Source organism: Sceloporus occidentalis, unplaced genomic scaffold, assembly GCF_023333645.1.
Source record: "Sceloporus occidentalis isolate IW3139 unplaced genomic scaffold, rSceOcc1.0.p SCAF_411, whole genome shotgun sequence".
In the NCBI taxonomy this organism is placed as follows: domain Eukaryota; kingdom Metazoa; phylum Chordata; class Lepidosauria; order Squamata; family Phrynosomatidae; genus Sceloporus; species Sceloporus occidentalis.
The window spans coordinates 168,782-193,030 of NW_028317391.1; the positions used below are offsets into that span (position 1 = coordinate 168,782).

The following is a 24,249-nucleotide window of genomic DNA, read 5'->3' on the forward strand; positions in this document are numbered from 1 at the left end:
TTTCTTGAATGCTCTTTAGGTCTATTATCTGTCTCTTTAGGTATATTATCTGTCTCTTTAGGTATATTATCTGTCTCTTTAGGTATATTATCTGTCTCTTTAGGTATATTATCCGTCTCTTTAGGTATATTATCCGTCTCTTTAGGTATATTATCCGTCTCTTTAGGTATATTATCCGTCTCTTTAGGTATATTATCCATCTCTTTAGGAGAATTATCTGTCTCTTTCGGTGTATTATCTGTCTCTTTAGGTATATTATCCGTCTCTTTAGGTGTATTATCCGTCTCTTTAGGAGTATTATCTGTCTCTTTAGGTATATTATCTGTCTCTTTAGGTCTATTATCCGTCTCTTTAGGTATATTATCTGTCTCTTTAGGTATATTATCTGTCTCTTTAGGTATATTATCTGTCTCTTTAGGTATATTATCCGTCTCTTTAGGTCTATTATCCGTCTCTTTAGGTCTATTATCCGTCTCTATCGCTGTCTTTTATGCTCTGGAGACGCTCGGACTGTCTCTCAGCACGCGGTGAGACTGTTTCCTACGCCGGCGGTGATTCTGTCCGCGGCGGCCCCGCTGAGATAAGCGCTGCCTTCCGCTCGCTGACTGACGCTCTGTTTAAGAGCAGCCCCTATAATCCCAGAGTCGCCTGCGATTTCCAATCACTGAATTGGGCTGAAATTATCCAATTTAATTATTTGCTTTCCTGCCGAGTTCCCTTTATCCGCCGCCCCGGCGACTTTCTCCCGCGTCTCGCTTTCTTATCTCCAATAAAATGAATAAAGTCCTGAAATAATCCGCAGGATTTCCGCCGTCTGCGATCTTCTGTATTCTATTTCTGCTCCGAGACTCAGGATTAGCAGAAAAATTCCTGTTTTTACTATTACATCATTTCACAGCCGCTCATAAAATGATTACTTTTCTGATTTGTTACGGACCGGTGGGATCCTGGAGGAACCTGATGACATCACTGATGACATCACAATAAGAAATTCTATTCCCAGCCCGGACGCTTTTTACATTTAACTATTGCCGATAAACTTGATATTGCGGAATACGCAGCAATTTATGTATTTTTTCTTCTGCGAGGATGGAAGGAAGAGCGAATCGCTGTCCCTTTAAATAAATTAAATAAATGAAAAGACACACAAACCAGGGTTTTTCACTTAAGATTTCCCCTTTGCCTCCATGAAATGCCACCGTCCTCAAACACCAAGTCGTTTGTCTCCTCGTATCCAGTAATTTATTATCTGCCCAAGAAGGATTAGGGGCCAGCGAGACCCCCGCGTTGCGCAGGGATTGGCACAAATTGGATCTCCGTTTGCTCTGATAAGTGACCGGGGGGGGGGGGGGGCAGGCATTGTGTCCTGTGGGGTCTCTATGGCTCATTTAAAATAAAGAACTAAATTAATCCAACGGGAAAAATCCGCACTGGAGGAGAACGTGAGAAGAAAAGCATCACTCCCAGTACAACGAGCCGTCACAGATTCCACTAATTACTTAAATAAATTGGTTTGGAGATACTCGGTTCGAAAGTAAGGGGTTCATTTATTTCAGAGAAGCTGAGGTGGGTGGCAGCCTGTGGCAGAGCCAGCATTATCTGATCAATGTCCTGTCCTGGCGTTCTTTCTCGTCTCCCCCCCCCCAACCGCTTTTACAAGGGCTGCCTGAACCAATCAGCAACCTCGAGAGTATATCTCTACTTCCAGAGAGATAACCAATGCCTTTAATATTATTAGTATTATATTTGAAAATATCCCAAATATATCCCAAATTCCAGCCATCAGAGCCCCCCACATCAGTATAATTTAACACGGCGGTGATGTGACTCGAGTTATGACTGCCGTAAAGTGCTCCTGCGTACAGATGGATTGAACAAGGGCTGGTGTACTAAATACAGAAATCCCCAAAATATTAAAACTCCAAATAACTCTAAAATATTCCCAGCTGCGTCTGATCCGTCACTTTTTATCCTTAAAATCCAGCCGTTTGGCTTTTCTTTCTGCTATTCCTGACAATGACTGAATATTTTGGAATTCTTCCTCCAGAAATGTTCTCTGAGATCTCCGTCTCTCGCTCTCCGCGCCTCGTTACTCCGTAAGACGTTAATGAATACGGAGAGGCTGCCACCTGGCTTCACTGGGAGTTATTTCAGCCACAAAGAGCGCGGATATAGAAATACATCCTTAAAACACAGACGTAGGAAACATGAAGGGTTTCTATTTCTTTAAGTACATTAAATTCCTATCTACTGGAACATATTTCCTAATACAGGAGCTGAAATGATAGATAAGTGGAACAGCCTCCCAGCAGAGGTGGTAGAGGGTAATACAGTGAGGGGATTAAACATGCATGGGATAGACATACGGCTCCTGAATCTAAGACGAGACCAACGACTGATTATGGTTTGAGTCGTTACAGTGGGAGAAACGGGCGACTAGACGGGGGCCGCCGGGGGCCGATCTGCCGGCAGGTTTCTTTAAATCATGTCTGTACCTTAATAAGCCCGGAGGCCACGGCTGGGGTAAGAAGCTGACGAGCTTTATTTTTGCTCTGCTTGGTAATTAAATTCTGCCGCCATTACCCAGAATCACGGGGAGGTGAAATAAAGGCTTTAAATCATTTCTATTGATTTTCGGGTTAAGGGTCCAATTCCTCGCATCCACAGAGATTCCTAATGAAGATACGAACGCCCCGCTGGATTTTATTTCCAATAAATTGAGAGTAATAAAGTTTAACAGGCTTTAGCTTTCTGAGTCCAGTCTGTCGGGTTAAACACCTTCCGGCAGATCGGCCCCCGTCGGCCCCCGTCTAGTCGCCTGCTTCTGCTGCTGCAAAAACTCAAACCTTAATCAGTCTCATCCATTCAGGAGCCGTATGCCTACCCCATGCATGTTTAATACCCTCACTGTATTACCCTCTACCACTTCTGCTGGGAGGCTGTTCCACTTATCTATCACCCGCTCAATAAACTAAAACTTCCTTCCATTCTATCTCAGCCTCTGACCCTCTGGTGTTAGATTCTGGCCTCTTGTTTTAACATAAAGCCACCAGAGCTAACACGTTTTATTATTATTATTATTAGAAAAAATATAAACAATGAATAGAATATAAATTAATAATAATAACAACAATAATAATAATAGTATAGAATAATTATTTGTATTATTTTATTATTGTTATTATTTTATTGTTATTTTTATTATTATCATGTGACCATGTCATCTAATTATTACAGATATTCACGATGTGGTGGATAACGTTCTGCGCTGTACAGGGTTTGAGAGAATGAATCAAACAGATATTTCATGTGAAAGATGACGGCCGGCAGACACATTTAGCGATCGCGCTCTCCGTGTGATAAATCCCGAGACGTTACCCGTCCCGCTCTCTGGCGGCTTGGGGTTAATCGGGGGTCCCAATGTCACCATTCGCTGCGCGTGAATCCGCTGAAACTACCGCGGGGGGCAACAAACGGGCCGGGGAGCTTCTTACGCGCCGGACATAGAGAATCCCCCGGGGACAGAAGCCCTTCTCTGGCGTGATAAATCCTCCACCCGTCGCTGCAGGTCGGCCTCCGCGGCTCTGGAGACCACATTCAATTTAAGGGACTGATCTCGGAACGTGAAGCACCCCCGATACTGCCCCGGGAACGTGAAGCACCCCCGATACTGCCCCGGGAACGTGAAGCACCCCCGATACTGCCCCGGGAACGTGAAGCACCCCCGATACTGCCCCGGGAACGTGAAGCACCCCCGATACTGCCCCGGGAACGTGAAGCACCCCCGATACTGCCCCGGGAACGTGAAGCACCCCCGATACTGCCCCGGGAACGTGAAGCACCCCCGATACTGCCCCGGGAACGTGAAGCACCCCCAAAACTGTCTCAGCTCCCGAGCGCTGCGGCCGTAACTTTATAACGCGCAGAGTGAGGGAGATACTCACAGTAACAGGTGCCGCGGAGCGGGTTCCCCAAATAACGGTTCTCAGAATCGCATCTAAAGAGGAAAAAAATCAGAATTTCAGTCAAAAGATTTACGCTGACCCGGAGATTCTGAATATTCTGGGCGGATGCGGACGGCAGGTGCCTCGCTTTTCACCCCTGCAGCTTCCCCGTTTGCCTATAAGGCCGGTTTATACGTAGCTTGGCGTAGAGGAAAGGGTTAATGTGACAATAGTGAAACGCGCACTCCGATACAAAATAAAACCAAAAAAGGCACAAAGTACCCCAAAACCCTGTATAATAGCAGGCAGACCGTTACTCGGTTGGCTGCCGCCCGGTATTTACAGCGATTAACGCGTACATTTTCTTTATTTGTTTGTGGCGGAGACTCCGTATTCTCAGATATTTGCCAGCGGGGGCCGAACCCGACGCGCTCCACGCGCACGCGCCGGCCTCATTAACACCGAGACGATTTACTGACTCATTTTAAAAACCACAAGACTTGCAATCAGCAGCGGAAGGGAAAATATATATATATTTCCCCGAAATTATATCCCTTCCCCCACCCAACCGGCAACTTAACGACAGGGATAAGAGAGATAACTTCATGGGGAGGAATAATCGGGCAGATCCTGAGAACAGGGAGTTAAGACGGCTGCTTCCATAGTATATACTGTATATAATCATTACGTGCCCTGATTTCATGTATAAAACTGGAATTTACTAAATTTGGTGAAAATAACAGATCCACTTTAATGCGAAACCAAACAGCAGGGCCGGGTATAAATATAACAAACGGGTTGAGATTAGTAATTTGTGGCATTAGTAAATGATTAGAAATCATAAGAAATGATTATCCGTTGGATCAGTAGCCATAGAAAAAAATTACCATTATAATAATAATAATATAAATAATGATTACTATATTAATTATGATTATATAAATTATTATTATATTAATATTATTATATAAAGTATTATTACTATATTAACAAATATTATTATTCTGAAAATGATTTTGTTGCTTTTCCCTTTGTAAATACGAAGAGATTATTATAGAGATATTGGCAGCGGGAGGCAGAGCCGCGGCGCCCCCCGTATACTGCGAGGGGTCTCGGGGTTTATCCTCTGGAGAGTTAATAAACTCTCAGCTTTATTTCCTGCCTTTATTGGCAGCGACGAGGATGACCGGGAAAACAAAGCAAACAGCGGGCGGCGGGGAAGGGTTAACTCTTTAATGCCACAACCAGTGCTAATGCCACTCACAACACGCTCAGCCCAACGCAGGGGGGCTCAGAACCCCCAAATTCCAAGAACCGTTCTAAAGAGCAAACGATCTCCGCGTCCCAAATACAGAATATTAACAGCGACAGACAGATGATTTATACAACGAAACATCTCAGAGATACAAACTTACAAAACAACGGACTGAAAGAGGAGTCACTGTCTACCCCAGCGCTGTATAAAGTAATAACCCCCCCTGCGCTGTATACAGTAATATAACCCCCAGCGCTGTATACAGTAATATAACCCCCCAGCACTGTATACAGTAATATAACCCCAGCGCTGTATACAGTAATATAACCCCCCAGCGCTGTATACAGTAATATAACCCCCCAGCACTGTATACAGTAATATAACCCCCCCAGTGCTGTATACAGTAATATAACCCCCCAGCGCTGTATACAGTAATATAACCCCCAGAGCTGTATACAGTAATATAACCCCCCAGCGCTGTATACAGTAATATAACCCCCAGAGCTGTATACAGTAATATAACCCCCCAGCGCTGTATACAGTAATATAACCCCCAGCACTGTATTCAGTAATATAACCCCCAGCGCTGTATACAGTAATAACCCCCAGCGCTGTATACAGTAATAACCCCCAGCGCTGTATACAGTAATATAACCCCAGCGCTGTATACAGTAATATACTCCCAGCGCTGTATACAGTAATATAACCTCCCCAGCACTGTATACAGTAATATAACCCCCAGCGCTGTATACAGTAATATAACCCCCAGCGCTGTATACAGTAATATAACCCCCAGCGCTGTATACAGTAATATAACCCCCAGCGCTGTATACAGTAATATAACCCCCCGCGCTGTATACAGTAATATAACCCCCCCAGTGCTGTATACAGTAATATAACCCCCAGCGCTGTATACAGTAATATAACCCCCAGCGCTGTATACAGTAATATAACCCCCAGCGCTGTATACAGTAATGTCAGTTGGTAATAAAAACATTTGCCCCAAACCGCTCCAAATCTGCAGATCTGGAGCCGCCGTTGCTGTCAGTCATGTGATATTTTGGGTGACTTTCCCGGCTCAAACACCACACTGAGCTGATGCTTTATGGCGATGCTAATGAAGTCTGTTCTCCCATAGACTTTTATTAGTCAGGGGGTCCAGCTGGGCGATTAAGACTGAGGCATTCTATTGTTCCCCACAGGCAGTATGATAAGGAGTCGGGGGTTTAGTAGATCGGGGATCAGATAACAGAGCGTAATATTACACGCGGGGTAATAAGAGTCACAATCCCACCGCTCTCTCTGCTTATAACACAAAGCACAGCGTGGGGAGTCTGACCCTCGGCAACCGCATCAGACGCAGGATCCCGCATCGTAAATCGCTTGCGATAACGTTATAGACGCGCTGCGAGTGACGTCACCCGGCGATGCCAACCGGGCCCTCGGTGACGGCGCGGTCAGCTCTTGGCTTTGCAGTCACGCTCCGGGGCATCGATCTCCGAGTCACGCCGGTCTGGGAACGTTTATAATATCAGGGGAGGTATTTCAGTCCCAGAATTTAATTTGCATATCGAGTGGCGCGGCAGCAGGACCCGGCGAGGAATCCCCCCCGCAAACCGTCACTTCTACCGACTCCGGCACGGGATATTAGAGGGTTAATATTTGGGGAGACCCGGGGGGGGGGGACCCCTTATGACGTCGCAGGTTATGCATGTTTCCGGATGATAAGCGCGTTATTTAATTACGAACGTCTGAGTGTAAAGTTAAGGACTTGGCGCTCGATCGCTGACACTTTAATGAACGCGGGGCAGCTTCTTGTCGCTTCTTTGCCATTTTCTGGCGATTATCTATATTTTTATCTATTTACAAATCACGGCTCAACCAGAACAAGGTTAATGGAAGAACTTATTATATTAAATCATTGTTCTAATGGGGTCAGAACTGACTGAGAATCAAGGAGCACCCCCCCCATTCATGAAATTAAACAAATTATTATTATTATTAATATTAATAATAATGATATTTTAACAGACAGAAATCAATCGACAAACACAAAAACCTAGAATCTGCTGGCCCATTCAATTTTTAATCAGTTGTTTGTCTCGTCTTAGATTCAGGAGCCGTCTCTCTTCTCTCCCCGTCTCTCTCTTCTCCCCCCTCTTCTCTCCCCGTCTCTCTCTTCTCTCCCCGTCTCTCTCTTCTCCCCCCCCTTCTCTCCCCGTCTCTCTTCTCTCCCCGTCTCTCTCTTCTCTCCCCGTCTCTCTCTTCTCCTCCCCTCTTCTCTCCCCGTCTCTCTTCTCTCCCCCTCTTCTCTCCCCGTCTCTCTCTTCTCCCCCCCTCTTCTCTCCCCGTCTCTCTTCTCTCCCCGTCTCTATCTTCTCCTCCCCTCTTCTCTCCCCGTCTCTCTTCTCTCCCCGTCTCTCTCTTCTCTCCCCGTCTCTCTCTTCTCCTCCCCTCTTCTCTCCCCGTCTCTCTTCTCTCCCAGTCTCTCTCTTCTCCTCCCCTCTTCTCTCCCCGTCTCTCTTCTCTCCCAGTCTCTCTCTTCTCCCCCCCTCTTCTCTCCCCGTCTCTCTTCTCTCCCCGTCTCTATCTTCTCCTCCCCTCTTCTCTCCCCGTCTCTCTTCTCTCCCCGTCTCTCTCTTCTCTCCCCATCTCTCTCTTCTCCCCCCCTCTTCTCTCCCCGTCTCTCTCTTCTCTCCCCGTCTCTCTCTTCTCCCCCCCCTTCTCTCCCCGTCTCTCTCTTCTCTCCCCGTCTCTCTCTTCTCCCCCCCCTTCTCTCCCCGTCTCTCTCTTCTCTCGCCGCACTTATTAAAATAATATTTGACGTTCAGAAAACAACCAAAGCAGCCCGAACTTTACTACGATCGGTAAATGGGATTATTTGGGTAATATTAAGGTCCTTCTCTCCATGATAATAACTTCCTCTTTTTAGCGGCGGCGGATTCCCCGATAATATCCATGTCAGCGGATATTCGCGGACGGCGGGGTCAGTCCGGGGAGGAATCGCTGTCCATTAGGCAATATTTTAATAACCTCTGCTAAAGCAAATCCATGTTAGCCGGGTAATCATTAACCGGCAGCGGCGGACGGCGTCCGTTTCTAATCCTCTCTCCGGCGACGGCTCGAGCGCCAACTATCAGATTTTATAAAAACTAATTATTCTCTGTATTTGTAATAATGACGGCTCAACAAATGGCTCCGAAAGGTCAACAGCGGTTAGAGAGGAATAATTACAGCCGCATCCAGTGTCATTTCTCATATACGTTATTTTGGTCATCGTTTCTATTAACCCTTTGTGCCGAACCAGAAACATTTCTTTCATTTGTTAGACAAAACCGGGAATCCATCGATACATGAATTGTATATTTTTTTTATTTATTATTATTATTATTATCTTTTATTTATAAAGCGCTTAATACAATCCGTATATTCAAGGGGTCCGACAAGACGAGAATCGACAGACTGAGACAAACCGATACACTAGGTGGAGAGACTCGGCTCACAAGCTTACGATCTAGAGGGAAATATATAAAGTACTGTGTAAAAGTATGAAAAAAGTGCTGTAAAGTAAGAATTATTTAAAAATTAGAAACGTTAATGGATTATTTTTATCATTTAACCAAATGCAGAAAAAAATCCAAATGGGATTGGGATTAGGGAAATCGGCAGGTTGGGGGATTAACGGCGGTTCCTGCGGATTGCGGCTCCTCGGCTGCTCCTCTCTCTCTATGTCCCGGACAGACTCGATGATGTTGAGATCAGGGCTCTGCGGGGGCCGCAACCATCACTTCCAGGACTCCCCGTTCTTCTGTACACTGAAGATGGTTCTTAATGGCTTTGGCTGTATGTTTGGGGTCGTCGTATATAAATATATATATAGACTACAAGTCTCATCATCCTTAACGTGCCTGCCCGTCTGAGTGTATCCTGTATGTAATAGTTATAACGAGCCTGTGCAGAGCTGCTTATCTAATTAACATTGTATCAAACCAGTCATGTTTATTGAGTGCCAGTCCGGGGGGGGGGGCTGTTCCGGCGGGGGGTTAGTTTGTCGGGCCGTTCTGGGGGGGCTCCACCGACAAACCGCACACCTTTCAGCTTCCACCGGATATCCAGCTGACGGCAACTCGGATGGAAGAATTTCCCGCCGAGCTGCGGTTCTTTCAGTTATTGGGGACGGGATTTGCGCTCTCATTATCCCAATTCAACAAGTAAGACGCTTTTAGCTATAAATGTCCGTTTTACGTCGTGGGGACCTGGATGCTCCCATTTTAACTTAACTCTTAAATTACATTTTAGTCAGGTCATGGAAATTTTAACAAAAAAACCCCAAAAACAAACCCTTGAGCAGCGCCCGCCGCGACCCGCGCTCGTATGATGCGACCTTTGGAAAAGCCGTCTCTATGATGCACTCAGAGCCGATCATCATAGAAAGGCAAGAATTGCTAATTGTGATTTTTTCCCCCCGGATTATTGGCCACGGGGAGGATTTTTTTCAGTTCAGCTAATGTGAGGCTGAATCATTTTGGCGTTTATTATTTTCTTTCACCCACGCATTTCACGCAGTGGTCGTCTCCAGCTACAAAACTTGTTAAAAGTATCTTATTTTCTTACACATTTTACAATGTTTGACACGGGTGGGGGATGGGCCCCCCATGTAACTATATGAAAAGGAACTGAGCCAAGGAATGCCCTGAAAGCGTTAATTCTTTGTGTTTTTTCCCGTTTAATATGTAGAAATCACTAACCCAGCTAACGAGGCCCACGCGCTTCACAGCCCCGCCAGCGGAAACTCGTTTGTGGCAAACACATTGTCTCACAGCCGGCCCACCGGGCCGGGTCATTTCCACATCCAATTAGAATGAAAAAAAGGAAACTCAATAGAAGATAAATTATCAGTCTTTTTTATCCGGGGATTTTTATAACAATAGAGAAAGAAATTCCGGGCGCAGCAAGAGAGCGAAACCCGTTTGTATGATTCTCGCTCTGTTATCTGATCCCCGATCTACTAAACCCCCCGACTCCTTATCATACTGCCTGTGGGGGGGGGGTAGAATGGCTCAGTCTTAATCGCCCAGTCGGACTCTGACTAATGAAAGTCTATGGAGGAACGGACTTCATTAGTATCGCCATAAAGCATCATCTTTAGCCGGGAAAGTCACCCATAATATCACATGACTGACAGCAACGACGGCTCCAGGTCTGCAGATAAAGGGAGTTTATTGGGACAAAATTAGATAAAACCAGGTTTTTGTCACCGACCAATATTTACGTTTACAGTGCTGGGGGTTATATTACTGTATACAGCGCTGGGGTTATATTACTGTATACAGTGCTGGGGTTATATTACTGTATACAGTGCTGGGGGTTATAGTACTGTATACAGCGCTGGGGTTATATTACTGTATACAGCACTGGGGGTTATATTACTGTATACAGCGCTGGGGGTTATATTACTGTATACAGTGCTGGGGGTTATATTACTGTATACAGCGCTGGGGGCTATATTACTGTATACAGCGCTGGGGTTATATTACTGTATACAGTGCTGGGGGGATATATTACTGTATACAGCGCTGGAGGGGTTATATTACTGTATACAGCGCTGGGGGTTATATTACTGTATACAGCGCTGGGGGTTATATTACTGTATACAGCGCTGGGGGTTATATTACTGTATACAGCGCTGGGGGTTATATTACTGTATACAGCGCTGGGGGTTATATTACTGTATACAGCGCTGGGGGTTATATTACTGTATACAGTGCTGGGGGTTATATTACTGTATACAGCGCTGGGGGCTATATTACTGTATACAGCGCTGGGGGTATATTACTGTATACAGCGCTGGGGGTTATTACTGTATACAGCGCTGGGGGTTATATTACTGTATACAGCGCTGGGGGTTATTACTGTATACAGCGCTGGGGGTTATATTACTGTATACAGCGCTGGGGGTTATTACTGTATACAGCTCTTGGGGTTTTTTTTCGTCCCCTTTTCTCCTGAAATCTTCATTTTCTGGCACAGATTTTTTTTTGCGACGCCCAAACTTTTCCCTACTAAAGCGAGATAATTTCACAGAAAAACCCAACTTTCAGAGTAATGAACAGAAAGCTTCCGGGGACCACAAAGAGTTTATCTGCCCCATTTGCCCCGCGGTTTGGTGGGCGAGATACTATCACTCCCGTTACTCACAGCTGGCACTGGTCTCCTTTGATGCCCTTGGTGGTGCAGTGGCATTTCCCGGTTTGCATCTCGCAGATACTGGCGTGACCGTTACAGACGCAGGCTGCACGAGAGAGAGAGAGAGAGGAGGTTATACAACGTAACGAGAGCTCAAACAACACGAGACCGCGTCATAACATCAACAAAACTATACAGCGGGTGCCCCGTGCAGTGAGTGCCGCCCCACGTGCAGTGAGTGCCACCCCCGTGCACTGAGTGCCGCCCCACGTGCAGTGAGTGCCGCCCCACGTGCAGTGAGTGCCACCCCCCCGTGCCCGTGGTGGGGTACGGGCACCCTGTGTCTGTAGATAACATGTGCCTCACATATAAAGATATACCCCGGGGGTAACTAGTGTTTAATAAACGTGGAGGTGATACTCATTGGGGGGGATTCTTTGCCCCCTCCACCCCGGTATCACCCTACTACTGGGTTTAAATCTGACATTAACTAATTAAATGCCCCCCTTTAAACACCCAGAAACCCAATGGAAACGCTTTATACATCCCACGCGACACATAAAGCCGCTCTTCATCCAGTCCAAGTTACTTCACGGAACTCTCGCCCCATCCTCCGTACTCCAAATAAAGCACCTGGTGAAACATGCTGGAAATGCCCCCGCGCACAATCGCTAACAGCCCCCGCGGGACACGAATGACCACCGTTCTATAATATGTCTCATTTATTCTTAGAGTCTACATTTGTATCCGGATTACTTTGGGGCAAAACAAGGTTTCCGGACCAAGGCTGCGGGGCGGCAGATCCCTGCTTAGTGTACTTTGTGTCCCTGGAAACTATTTCAAGCTTAAAAAGTAAAATACTTGAAGTTCGCAAAATCACTTATTCTACGGAAAAAAAGGGTTTTAAGTGAACGCTGGGCGTTAAAAGCCGTTTGCTTATTAATTTTGGTAACGTAAATCATCATTACAGCATGATGAAGGAGCGAGTGGAAATGTATAATGATTCCGTCTCCACGGAGCGCTAAGCTTGTGCGTTTGAATTATTAATGGCTTAAAACAGCGGCTGTGCTTTGTTACGGAGCGGCGCGGGATGGCTGCGGGGCAGCTGGAAAAATTGCATTTAGATTAATAGTCAGAATGTAGTTTTAGGCGGAAAAGCATTTAATTTAAAGACTTTCTGCATTCACTTCATAAACGCAGGAGTCGGAAGTCACCTGAGTCACTCAGAGCCTACACTGCAAGCAAAGGGTTAACACAAGAATCCCTGCAACCAATCAGATATAGCTTACATTCCTGCTTTATGGCCTAAAATGTCACTACATGTTTGGGTCTGAAATGTATTATTATTATTAATTTATGAATATTTATTATTATTATTATTTATTATTAATTTATGATTATTTATTATTAATTATTATTATTTATTATTAATTTATGATTATTTATTATTATTATTATTTATTATTAATTTATGATTATTTATTACTATGATTATGTATTATTGTTTATTAATATTATTTATTTATTATTATTGTTTATTTATTATTAATTTATTCCTATTATTTATTATTAGGATTATTTATTATTGTTTTATTATTATTATTATTATTATTACTGTTTTTATTATTATTATTAGCATAAGTGAGCCTGGTCAATAAGGAACATTTCCTCCAGTACCAGATTATTTCTGAGTTCCCCTCTGAGCCGTAAAGTTGGTGGTTTGTAGTAAATGTATCATTTGGTATAATGTCTCTAATAAGGGTCGTTATGGAAACCATGACTTGCCAGGAGGTAGAGATATTCTGAATTAAGTCAAGCAGGGATTGCAGCTTTGATGAAGCAGGGAGAAAAGCACCAATCGGGACGCTCAGATATCAGAGGAGAATATTTAGTCGACTCCATTATACTTTGTTGTACCGTTCGGGCCCCGACTCTTTGCCGCCTGCCCTGACCTTAAGATTGTTTTCTGAACACGTCTTTTCTACGGTATCTAAACTCGGTTCCCAGACCGGCCGCCTCGCCCCGCCGCATCCCGTTACCGCGTCCGGTTATTGACGTCTCCGCCGCCAAAACTCCACAAACCCATTTCTAATAATGGCTGCTGTGCAGTTACTGTCCGTCAACCGGCAGGAGAGACGTCGTACCCCGGATCTCGGAGAAGATGAAGCCGCGTCTCCCGGTAACCGGTACATTATTAAACCGGCTGTGAGCGTCGCAGGAACTCATCGGCTTTAATGTTACGTCTCTGCCGACGACTTCACTACATCTGCTTCAGCTCCGGGGATGGCGGCCGCTGATTAAGCAGCTCGGACAGCCATCCGCTTTAGACGTGTAGAGATATGTGCAGACGCTGCCAAGACACGCTCTCTCCCCCTCTCTCTCTCTATCCCGCTCTCTCTCTCCCCCTCTCTCTCTCTATCCCTCTCTCTCCCCCTCTCTCTCTCTCTATCCCGCTCTCTCTCTCTCTCTCTATCCCGCTCTCTCTCCCCCCCCCCCTCTCTCTCTATCCCTCTCTCTCCCGCTCTCTCTCTCTGCATCGCATTCACGTCGTTATATCCCGCGCTTAATGCCATCGGACACTCATCACCGTATCGCGGAGAAGACAGAATTAGTCGAGGTTTCTGTTTTCATAAATGATTTCGGGATAAGAAAAAGTAAATGAAACAAATAAAACGCCAAGAATGCACCGAATCCTCAGGAGATACAAAGTAACAGCCTCCAGGTACCAGTGAGCCCACAGAGCTAACATTCTAGAGGCTCTCTCCTATCCTAACCTCGTATCGGATTAAAAAGAAGTTTTCATGAATATTCTGCTGTTTTCTTTTTTATCCCAGTTGTAGTTTTTTCCCCATAATATAAAGTTTTCAGGCAGCTGCATATCAGCCGTTTGTATGATTCTCGCTCTGTTATCTGATCCCCGATCTACTAAACACCCCGACTCCTTATCATACTGCCTGTGGGGGGCAATAGAATGGCTCAGTCTTAATCACCCAGCCAACGCTGGACCTGTGCGATGGTCTGACCGTCTATCCGAGGCTGGCACAGGACAGAATCTCGCGAACACAAATCACAAAGTGATTTTTATTTAAATGGAATAGAAGCCGCAGAGCGTATCGGTGCTACAAGATTTATGGCAGAATTATCACCCTGATAAATAGCATAAAAGAATCCGCCCGCCGCATTCTGATTCCAGCGACGCTCGTTCAGCATAGCGATGAAGATGCTGACATCACAAAACCTCGGCGGATTTCACGAAACGCCCCCTGGTTAATAACATGGAATATAAAACACATTTCAGCCTTTTTCACCCCAAAGCGGACTGTGTTATAAATGTCTTTCCGCATAAACTGGAAGAAAAGGCATTTTTTTCCCCAATGAAATTGTTGCAGATTTTTCGGCCGGAGACAATTCATTTTTGGGAAGCGTCACTTTTATTTATCCCTTTTCTTGGAAGATTCGGAACAGTTGGTTATTCTGGAACGGTTTCTGGACATCGCATCAGAAATTGCTTTTTTTTTTTTGGTAAATGTTTAGAACATTCCATTTTCTTAAGACAAAGCAGATCTGTCAGTCAGTCAGTCTCAGAATTCACTGCATTTTTAATGGGTTGCGCAGGTTCAGACCCAAATTAAATTGCTTGCCCTGTTCCTGTCCGGTCCCAAGGACAATAAATTCAGGGGTGAAGGGTTCCAATGCGGGGGACGCGGGTCGGTGTAGCGCAGCGGAAGATTAATTTGCCCGGAGTATTCGTTAAAGCAGCGATCTGCGGGGCTCCGGGGAAATGGCTTTTGTTCAGGAAATAAAGCGATGCGGAGCAATCAGTTTGCCGGGCGAAAAATCCGCGACGTGAGAAAAGGAAAGCGGGGAGGACGGGTTTCAGATGATTGCAAATGGCTGAAGGCAAGTCCGTGATGGACGTTTCACTCGTTACAGATCAGCGTCAGCCCCTCCAACCACCGGACAGACGCACCGCTGGAGTCGTGATGCCATAAAACCCGCAACGGTAATAAAAATAGGGAAAAGAGCGGGCGAAAAAATATTCTAGCCCAAAAAAAAGTGTCTAAATCAAAAAATCAATCTCTAAAAGTGTAAAAAAAAAAACCAGTGACAAAAGCACGAAAAAACTATCTCTAAAATGCAAAAAAAAATTGTGAAAAAAGCAGGAAAAACTATCTCTAAAATGCAAAAAAAAATTGTGAAAAAAGCAGGAAAAACAATCTCTAAAAGAGGAAAAAATTAAAAAAAATTATAGAAGTGAAAACAGCAAGTGAAAAAACAAATAAATCAGAAAATCAATCGATAAAAGAGGAAAAAAATTCCCAAATCAGAGAAAAAAGCACGAAAAAAAACCCTCTAAAATAAAAAAAATAAATAAAAAATAGAGAGAGTGAAAAAACTCAATCTCTAAAATAGCAAAAAAAAAAATATAGAAAACAGCAAGGGAAAAAGTTGTCTAAAATATGGAAAAACAGGTATTTTTTTAAATACTTTCATTCTTAATCTTCTAAAAAGTGGAATGCAGCAAAGACTAAATCTGGCCGGTTTGTTGCGAGTGTTTAAAAAGTATAATTCCCATGAGTGCAGAGCGATGCCCTGATCTGGAGGAAATGAAAGTGTTAACAAAGGTGCCAAAAATGGATGAAACAAAGTATTTACTATTTAAGGGGAAAACTCTTTGAAAGTGTATGCAATATGCGTTCCAATAAACGAACGTTTCTTGTGGTCTCCACGCCTTGTAAATGCTCGGCGCTGATCTATAATATTGATTTTTTGAGGCCCCCTTTTAAATATGTCTGACTGTTAAAACTAAAAGCCCCTTAATATGAGAGCGACGGCTGAGAGGGGTAATTACCGCGCGGCTCCAGAAAAACCTTTTAATGTGATTGGAAAGGTTTGCACTCGTTCATTTTACTGTTTATTTATTTATTATATATATTTTAAACTTTAAAGTTAAAATAAATATTTTAATATTGGGGGGGGTAATATTAGGGGGTAATTCAAAGCAGTAACCCCCAGCAGGTGAACTCAAGCGCCCCAATTTATTACATGTGCAGATAAATCACTCAGATTTTAAATTATAAATATTGCCAGGGGGCTCTAGGTTTTTAAGGGCCCCTGATGCATGTGTAAGCTCTGGGGGCCACAAGTTAATAATAATCCCTATTGAAAGATCCTCTCTGACCAATAAAACATTATTATTATAATTATTATTATTATTATTATATTTTATTTATATTAGCACCAACAATCTCCACAGCCCTTCTTACAGTCCCTACATTCGACGACCCGGAAAGAGGGCCCTGCTCACTAAACATGCGTTTTACAGCACAGCGGACAATGATGGCGCTACATAAACCAATAAATATGAAATAAATAATTATGGCTTAAAGAAGGACGGCTGCTTTAAGCGTCTGTGGGGCTCGCGCTGCCCACGGGCCCCCCGCCAGAAGCCAATCCAGCAAACACGAGGTTAAGTTTAAAGCTCCAATCGTAACTCTAATGGGTCAATAATTCTATTAGGGTTTCAGGCCTCTAAGGCATTGTAGAAAGCGTCACGTGGGTGTTAATGCCCCAACGCCGTGGAGATGGTATCGCGGGGTGTGAAGGCAGCACTTAGCAGGGCGTTCGCTGTCATTAACATCCCCAGAGCTGTGCCGTGCATCATTCTGCGCTGACAGGCGAACGCGCGCCTGCGCGACCTCGTCCCGATACTCAGACTATACTAATAACGCCACCTATCGGGAATATTCATAACATTTCACTTCTACAAACTGTGTGAAAATCTTGGATTTACTATAAAAATCAGGAGGAATATCAGGAAAATCAGGACCGGCTCGTTATAAACAAAATCCCCGACCGCGGTGTAACAGCCGCTCAGAAGCAAAACCACCAAATGAGATTAATAGCGAGCGGGACTGTATGGAAAAGAATATATTAATGTATATTATCTATATCAAGACATTTCGTGCACATCCCCCCCGTTTCCCATGATCCCTCAGTGCAGGCGGCATTGGGATCCCATTGGTCGGCCCGAGCAGGAAGTTGGAAGCCGCTTCCTGTTCTTTCCCCCCGTCAGCCCAAGCAGGAAGTTGGAAGCCGCTTCCTGTTCTCTCCCGCAGTGTTTTAGCTGGTGGCGCGGGGGGCTCTAGCGCTAGAGATTGTTTCCAGCCGCGCAGGTCCCTCCGTAACGCTATTATCACAGATACCTCAGGTCGACGGTCGATTTAACCCCGCGACGGGGCAGCAAGATGGCGGCTCCCGCAATAGACTTAACAGTCGCTATTATATCAATACTTATGTTGGAAGTGGCGTTTAATGAACTGTAGTATAACAAAACTCTGGGGGTTAGTGGGGGCCACGGGCTAAATGAAGCATTGATTATCTAAAGGCAGCTTGTTCTTCTTGCACTGAAAGGGTTAAGTGAGGTCTATACCGCAACTACAAAAAAAAAAGGCACAAAAAGCAAATCCAGGCAGGAAAAAAAAGCTTAAAATGAAGTCATGAAGAGAAGCGTCAGACGTGCGCGGGGCGTGCGAGCCGCCTGCAGCCAGTGAAGTCCATTACGGCCGCTCGATGACACCGACCGCCTCGGGGGATCTCGCTAAACGCATTACGGGTGTAATAAGCGCCTGAGCCCGATGACCACTATCAGACTATCTCTATCGGAGCCGTAGATAATATTTACATAAAGAGAGAATGCCGGGGAAGAAAAAGGAAACAAATTAGAAAAAATAAACATTTCTCGGTTTGAGTATAACGGGGAAACGACACGAAAAGGAGATAAAATCCCAGGCCGGCCGCCGGAGTCACCGTAACGCTCGCCGGAGGAGTAACCGATCCACGTAAAAGCTCCGCAACCCGACCGCCGCCAACAGGGCACCCATCAACAAACAGAGAGGTTTCATTTCATTTAAAGGTGCTGTCCCACTTGCACAAAATACTAATAATATTATTCCTATTAATGATATTATTATTAATGATTAATAGTAACGCTGAATGTTTACTTAAAACAACACGGAAACTTTGTAAGGAGTTTTATTTGTTTTTGCGGCAGGTTTTATCCGATTGTTGGTGGGAAGGTTTTCGGCATTTAACGGCCCCTGAAATAATCTTTCCGATACAAAAGCGTGAGATTCAGCGTAGGTGGGACAGCAGCTTTAAGATTTCATGGAGGACAAACTGAGTGCAATTAATAAAAAAAATCTGCATTTCATTAATCACATTTTTTAGCACACAGGACACCTCGAAAGGACAGAATACGGCTGCGCCAAATACAGACCCCCAGTGCTGCCGCTTGGCTCGTAAAGGTTTTTTTGCCTCTGGGCGATATTTCTATACAGGACATAGATTAAGACTGAGCAGCATTTAACTCTTCTGTGTCCTGGCACTCAGCAGGTTAAGGATGGTTAATGTGTCTTTAATGAGAGGGTGGTAGATAAGTAGAACAGCCTCCCAGCAGAAGTGGTAGAGGGTAATACAGTGAGGGTATTAAACATGCGCGGGATAGACATACGGCTGCTGAATCTAAGACGAGACCAACGACTGATTAAGGGGGCCGACGGGGGCCGATCTGCCGGCAGGTTCTGGGTTTAAGGTCTCGGACGCAGCGAAACCTGTATTTGTAACGATGTCTCTGGCAGAGTCCCCGCGATCTCTCGCTGGGTCTCGCGCTGTACGGTCTGTCAGGCGACGCTGTGAATTATGAATGTCAGACATCATCTGCCCAACGCAGTCAATAAACCCTCCGCCTCGCGACCAGGAGCTGCCACCATTTGTTTGGGAGAATGACACTCTGGATGCGGAGCCGCGGTTTGGTTATTAAAAAAGACAGAGGACGTCTCACGTTGAGGAGAAATGAAGATTCGCGGTGAAGGCGGCCGCGCCGCGCGCCCTATCTGTCACCCTGTCTGGTTCGGTAACACGACACGGACGACGCAGCCAACAATTTATTGCCCCCTCTCTGCAATAACACAAACTCACTAACCTTAAATGTAATCATCTCACCCCAAAATACCATCACGGAGCTGTGAGACCCGAAAACCTAACAATTAACCTCGGATCCCCGATGCCAGAGCCACGTAACACCCGCTCCCTGGCGATGAAAGGGTTAAATCATCCGATCTGTGATAAGTTATACGGAGTAAATAAAGAAACGGCTTCTTTGTCACAAATATATCCCCGAGGGATCGGGGAGAGCGCGGCGGCCGCGGTTTAATGCGGATAAATGCAAAGTAATGCACTTGGGGGTCCCTGTGCTGTCAGCGACAACAGAAGAGAGGGGCTTGGGGGTAATTACTTCTGGGGATATACATGTAAACAGGCAATGCAATAAAGGGGCGGAAAAAGCAAGTGCTGGGTGTACAGTGAGGGGCATTAGTAGCAAAGGAGGGAGGGGGTTCTGCCCCTTTACAGCAAGGGAGGCTTTTAATGTAAGCCAAAGGCTGGGGAGCTCTCTATTCCCTGCCTGAAAGGGTTAATGCTGTGAATGTTCTTCCTCCCCTGCAAGGTATATAAGAAAGCTCTAAAGGCATTGGGCGGTCTGGCTGCGGGAGAGAAAGGAGGCTACGAGGATCCTGGGCAGAAGAGCTAACAATCTCCATTATTATTTAAGCAAACATCTTTTTTTGCGGAATGATATATTTGTGATATACACATACATTTCTTGTGTAATTTACAGGGATTTTTGCTACGTTTGCATTAATTATAATTTTTTGGCAACATTTCAGGTTCTGGAAAAACAAACGGACAAATCTCAGTTAATTTTTATCTAAAAACATTACTGATCAAATACTCAAAAAAACTCATGTTTCTAGTATGTAAATATTTTTATTATTATTGCAATCACTGTTATTATAACTATTATTATTGTTGTTATCGCTGTTATTATTATTATTGTTGTTATTATTATTATTATTATTATTGTTGTTGTTAATAATAATAACAATAATAATAACAACAACAATAATAATAATAATAACAATAATAATATTATTATTGTTGTTATCGCTGTTATTATTATTGTTGTTATTATTATTATTGTTGTTATTATTATTATTGTTGTTATTATTGTTGTTATTATTATTATTGTTATTGTTGTTATTATTATTGTTGTTGTTATTATTATTGTTGTTATTATTATTATTGTTGTTATTATTGTTATTATTATTGTTGTTGTTATTATTATTGTTATTATTATTGTTGTTATTACTGTTGTTATTATTATTATTGTTGTTATTATTATTATTGTTGTTATTATTGTTGTTATTATTATTATTGTTATTGTTGTTATTATTATTGTTGTTGTTATTATTATTGTTGTTATTATTATTATTGTTGTTATTATTGTTGTTATTATTGTTGTTTCGGTATTTTTCTCTTTATAAAAGTTTTCCCGGAAGGTGATTTGCTGGATATAGAGCAGATAATTAACCATCCGTTCAGTCGGCCTCTGATTCCGAAACAATGTATTTACCTGATTTAAATTTTATTCCGTAAATATAATGGGGCAATTAAAATGTACAAAAAGCTGCCCCTGTGATGGGGGGTCACATATGCTTTACCTACACAGAATTTGCCCTCCTGCCTTTACGGGGGGGGGGGGGGGCGAGGGATTGTTGATTATATTAGAATATTTGCATTAAAAAAGGGATTTTTTTACACGTTTGATTCTTGCCCCTCTCCAGCAGCTCAGGCACCGGCTGATGCTTCAAAGCTGAAAGCGACTCCGCGAGGGGAGTCCGTGGCAACCGGCAGCGAGACGGAACCTCACGCCACCATCACACGAGGAACACGCGGCTGCGACACGTCAAGGGGGACCGGCTGCGGCACAAGCTTTATGCAACATTTAAAAAATCTGTATTTCATATAAATTATTTATATTATTATCAATTATATTAAAACATAAAATTAACGACCAACATAGAAAAAGATATAAAGTTACGGAGGATTTCAGGGGCTCAGGGGTCTCTTCTTGAGATGGAAAGGGATATTTTCACCTAAAGAAGAGACCTCTGAGGTCCTGAAATCCTGCGTAACTTTACATCTTTTTCTAAGTTGGTCTGATAAAAAGTATCAACTTCGACTAAAGACTTTGTTACAAAGTAAGCGGCCGACACAATGTCTCGTCCTGAAGTTCTCTCTCCTCTTTTTACGGTTTCCCCCCAACCTTACTGCCCCTCTTCCTGCAGCCCCCTTTTCCGCCTTTCTGTTATGGTTATGGATGTGTTGCAGTTACACGCGGAGCTATTACTGTTTAACAGACTTCATAACCGCAGACTTTCCAAACCGAGTTCATCTGAACAGAGAACGGAGCGATATTTTACTCCAGCGGCTCGTTAGAATGCGGCGGGAGATGAAAATCGAAGATAAGCAGGACTGAAATCGATGCGATTCCCGGTGCCGGCTGATCAAACAACCAGCGATATTCTCCGCATTGAATTTAGATACCGAAATCTTCAGATCCTCGCCGATGAGAAGCCATCCGTGCCATTAACCCATCGGTGCCAAAGAACCCAAGCGCCCTGCCAGCTTAACAAATAAACAGAGAGACGGCGCCAAAGATGGACGATATCTCTACAATGAACAAAGGAGATAAACGAGAGAGAAGAAACACACACGGAACCCAAAGACGGCGGCCATGGGCAACGAAATGAAAGAAGCAAAGTTCTCAAAGAAGGTAGACCTTGGAACCCAATGAAAAAAAGTGAAGGACCCAAAGAAAGACGCGAGGAACTCAAAGAAAATAGAACATGGGGTAACCCCAAGAAGGTCAACATGGGAACCAAATGACAAAAGTGGAGGACCCAAAGAATATAGACATGGGGAACCCAACGAAAGACGTGGGGAACCCAAAGAATATAGACATGGGGAACCCAACGAAAGACGTGGGGAACCCAAAGAATATAGACATGGGGAACTAAATGAAAGAAGCAAGGAACTCAAAGAAGGCAGACCTTGGACCCCAATCTAAGATATGGGGAACCCAAACAAAGCAGGCATGGGGAACCCAATGAAAGGCGTGGGGACTCAAAGAAGGTAGACCTTGGACCCCAATGAAAGTGGCGGGGAACCCAGCGAAGGCAAACATAGGAAACACCTTAAAGCCCGATGGAAAAATGACCAGAAGGAGGACAATCAGAACGCAGCTGTCAGTTTGCTCCATCATGCACTTGGTGGCTCTCGGTGCCTCCAGCTGGACATAAATTATTGGGACAAATTATGGTTGGGCAGAATCAGGAGATGGCTGGAAAGAGGGGCATGTGGGGGGTTAAAGCCCCCCTGGGCGGATCTCATTTAAAGATTTGGTGGGTGTTTTATGCCTATTTTACCGGTACAGTCCACACAGAACATGTTCTCTGCCGGATGGGTATTCACAAGCCCCCTCGCATATCTGGACACCAGTGGGGGTGCTGAGCCCTAGCAGCATTTTGCCAGACGGTCCCTACATACTCCCAGCAAGCACTGGGAGAACGCTAATTAAATCAGCGACGGCATGTAGTAATTGCCAGTTTGCTTATTTAAATCTTTGAATTAGCTGAGCTGCACATGAAAGCCACAATTTACATCCCTCGCGCCGCGGAGGGGGCTTTTTTACGCCCTGTGGTTGCGATTGACATCAAACAGCGGATGGAAGCAGCGGCTGGAATGGAACATCTGCATATTCTACCGGGAACAATGTTTCTCTGTTTATCAACCATTATTTATTGATGTAAACAGCGCTTAAAGAAACACTTCACGAGAAAGGTCTCAGCGGGTCTATTCACAGGGGGCAAGAGTAGCTACAGAGAGAGACGGCGACACTGCGGGCGGGGGGGGCATCCGTCCACTTCATTCATTACCTCCACGCTAACACTGCCATACAGCTCTGTGTAACAACCCCCCCAACAACTTCTAGATTGTCAGCTCCATTGAGCAGGGCCTTCCTAACCCTTTGTTTCTATCCAAATTGTCCAAACTACTTGTCATGTCCTGTTTAACCACTGTACAGCGCTGCAGAATATGATGGCGATACACGTACTACTGTCCAAAAGTTTGGGGTCAAATTTCTGTCTGTAACATAATTGCAAAAGGGTTTCTAACCATCAATTGGCCTTTTAAACTTAAACTTGGATCAGCAAACACAACGTGCCATTGGAGCACAGGAGTGATAACGGGCCATTGGAACACAGGAGTGATGGGAGTGATAAAGGGCCACTGGGACACAGGAGTGATGGGAGTGATAAAGGGCCATTGGAACACAGGAGTGATGGGAGTGATAAAGGGCCACTGGGACACAGGAGTGATGGGAGTGATAAAGGGCCATTGGAACACAGGAGTGATGGGAGGGAAATCTCAGCACCTCTCCTGGATTACTGGCCGGATCCCTCACTCTGCTCCTAACCATAATGCCGTTAGAGTAATTATTCTTTTACATTAAAAGTCTTGGCAATAAACAGGGTAATTATGAAATTAGAACAAACGCTATTGGATATTTTTAGATTAGGTTAATATTGGGGGGGGGAGGCGTCCTATCTGGTGGGCATAAAAATTATACAAAACATTAAAAACGCTTTCTTTATATAAAAATAAGGTGCCCTCGACTCGCAGTTAAGTTGCTGGGCACCGTTCTGGGCAGCAATGTTACAAAGCGGGTAATCGGTGCTCGGAGGCCACGCGATGCCGGGAGTCTCTTAAACAGTTTGAGAAAACGTTTTCTTTATTTTTTTTCTAGATATCTCAGAGTTTTAGTAAAGCCGGCTGCCGGATATTACAGAGAAGCGCTGGAGCCTGCATAATCCCGGGGGTCCGCAGGCAGATGGGGGTCTGTCTGGTTACGCGGTGTGAACACGCCAGGTCCCCGAGGAACACGTGAGAGCGCCTGCTGCT

The 24,249-nt window shown here is 44.5% G+C and overlaps 1 protein-coding gene across 1 annotated transcript in view; it reads right to left on the minus strand.

Annotated features, from left to right (window-relative positions):
* Positions 1-24,249, minus strand: part of LOC149272840 (attractin-like protein 1) — a 207,244-nt gene that overhangs the window by 108,073 nt on the left and 74,922 nt on the right. Inside the window, exons 20-21 of the mRNA XM_089506674.1 lie at positions 11,398-11,491; positions 3,945-3,997 (exon numbers count right to left, since the gene is read on the minus strand). Of these exons, the coding sequence (XP_089362800.1) occupies positions 3,945-3,997; positions 11,398-11,491 (147 nt within the window). The remainder of the gene's footprint in view (positions 1-3,944; positions 3,998-11,397; positions 11,492-24,249) is intronic.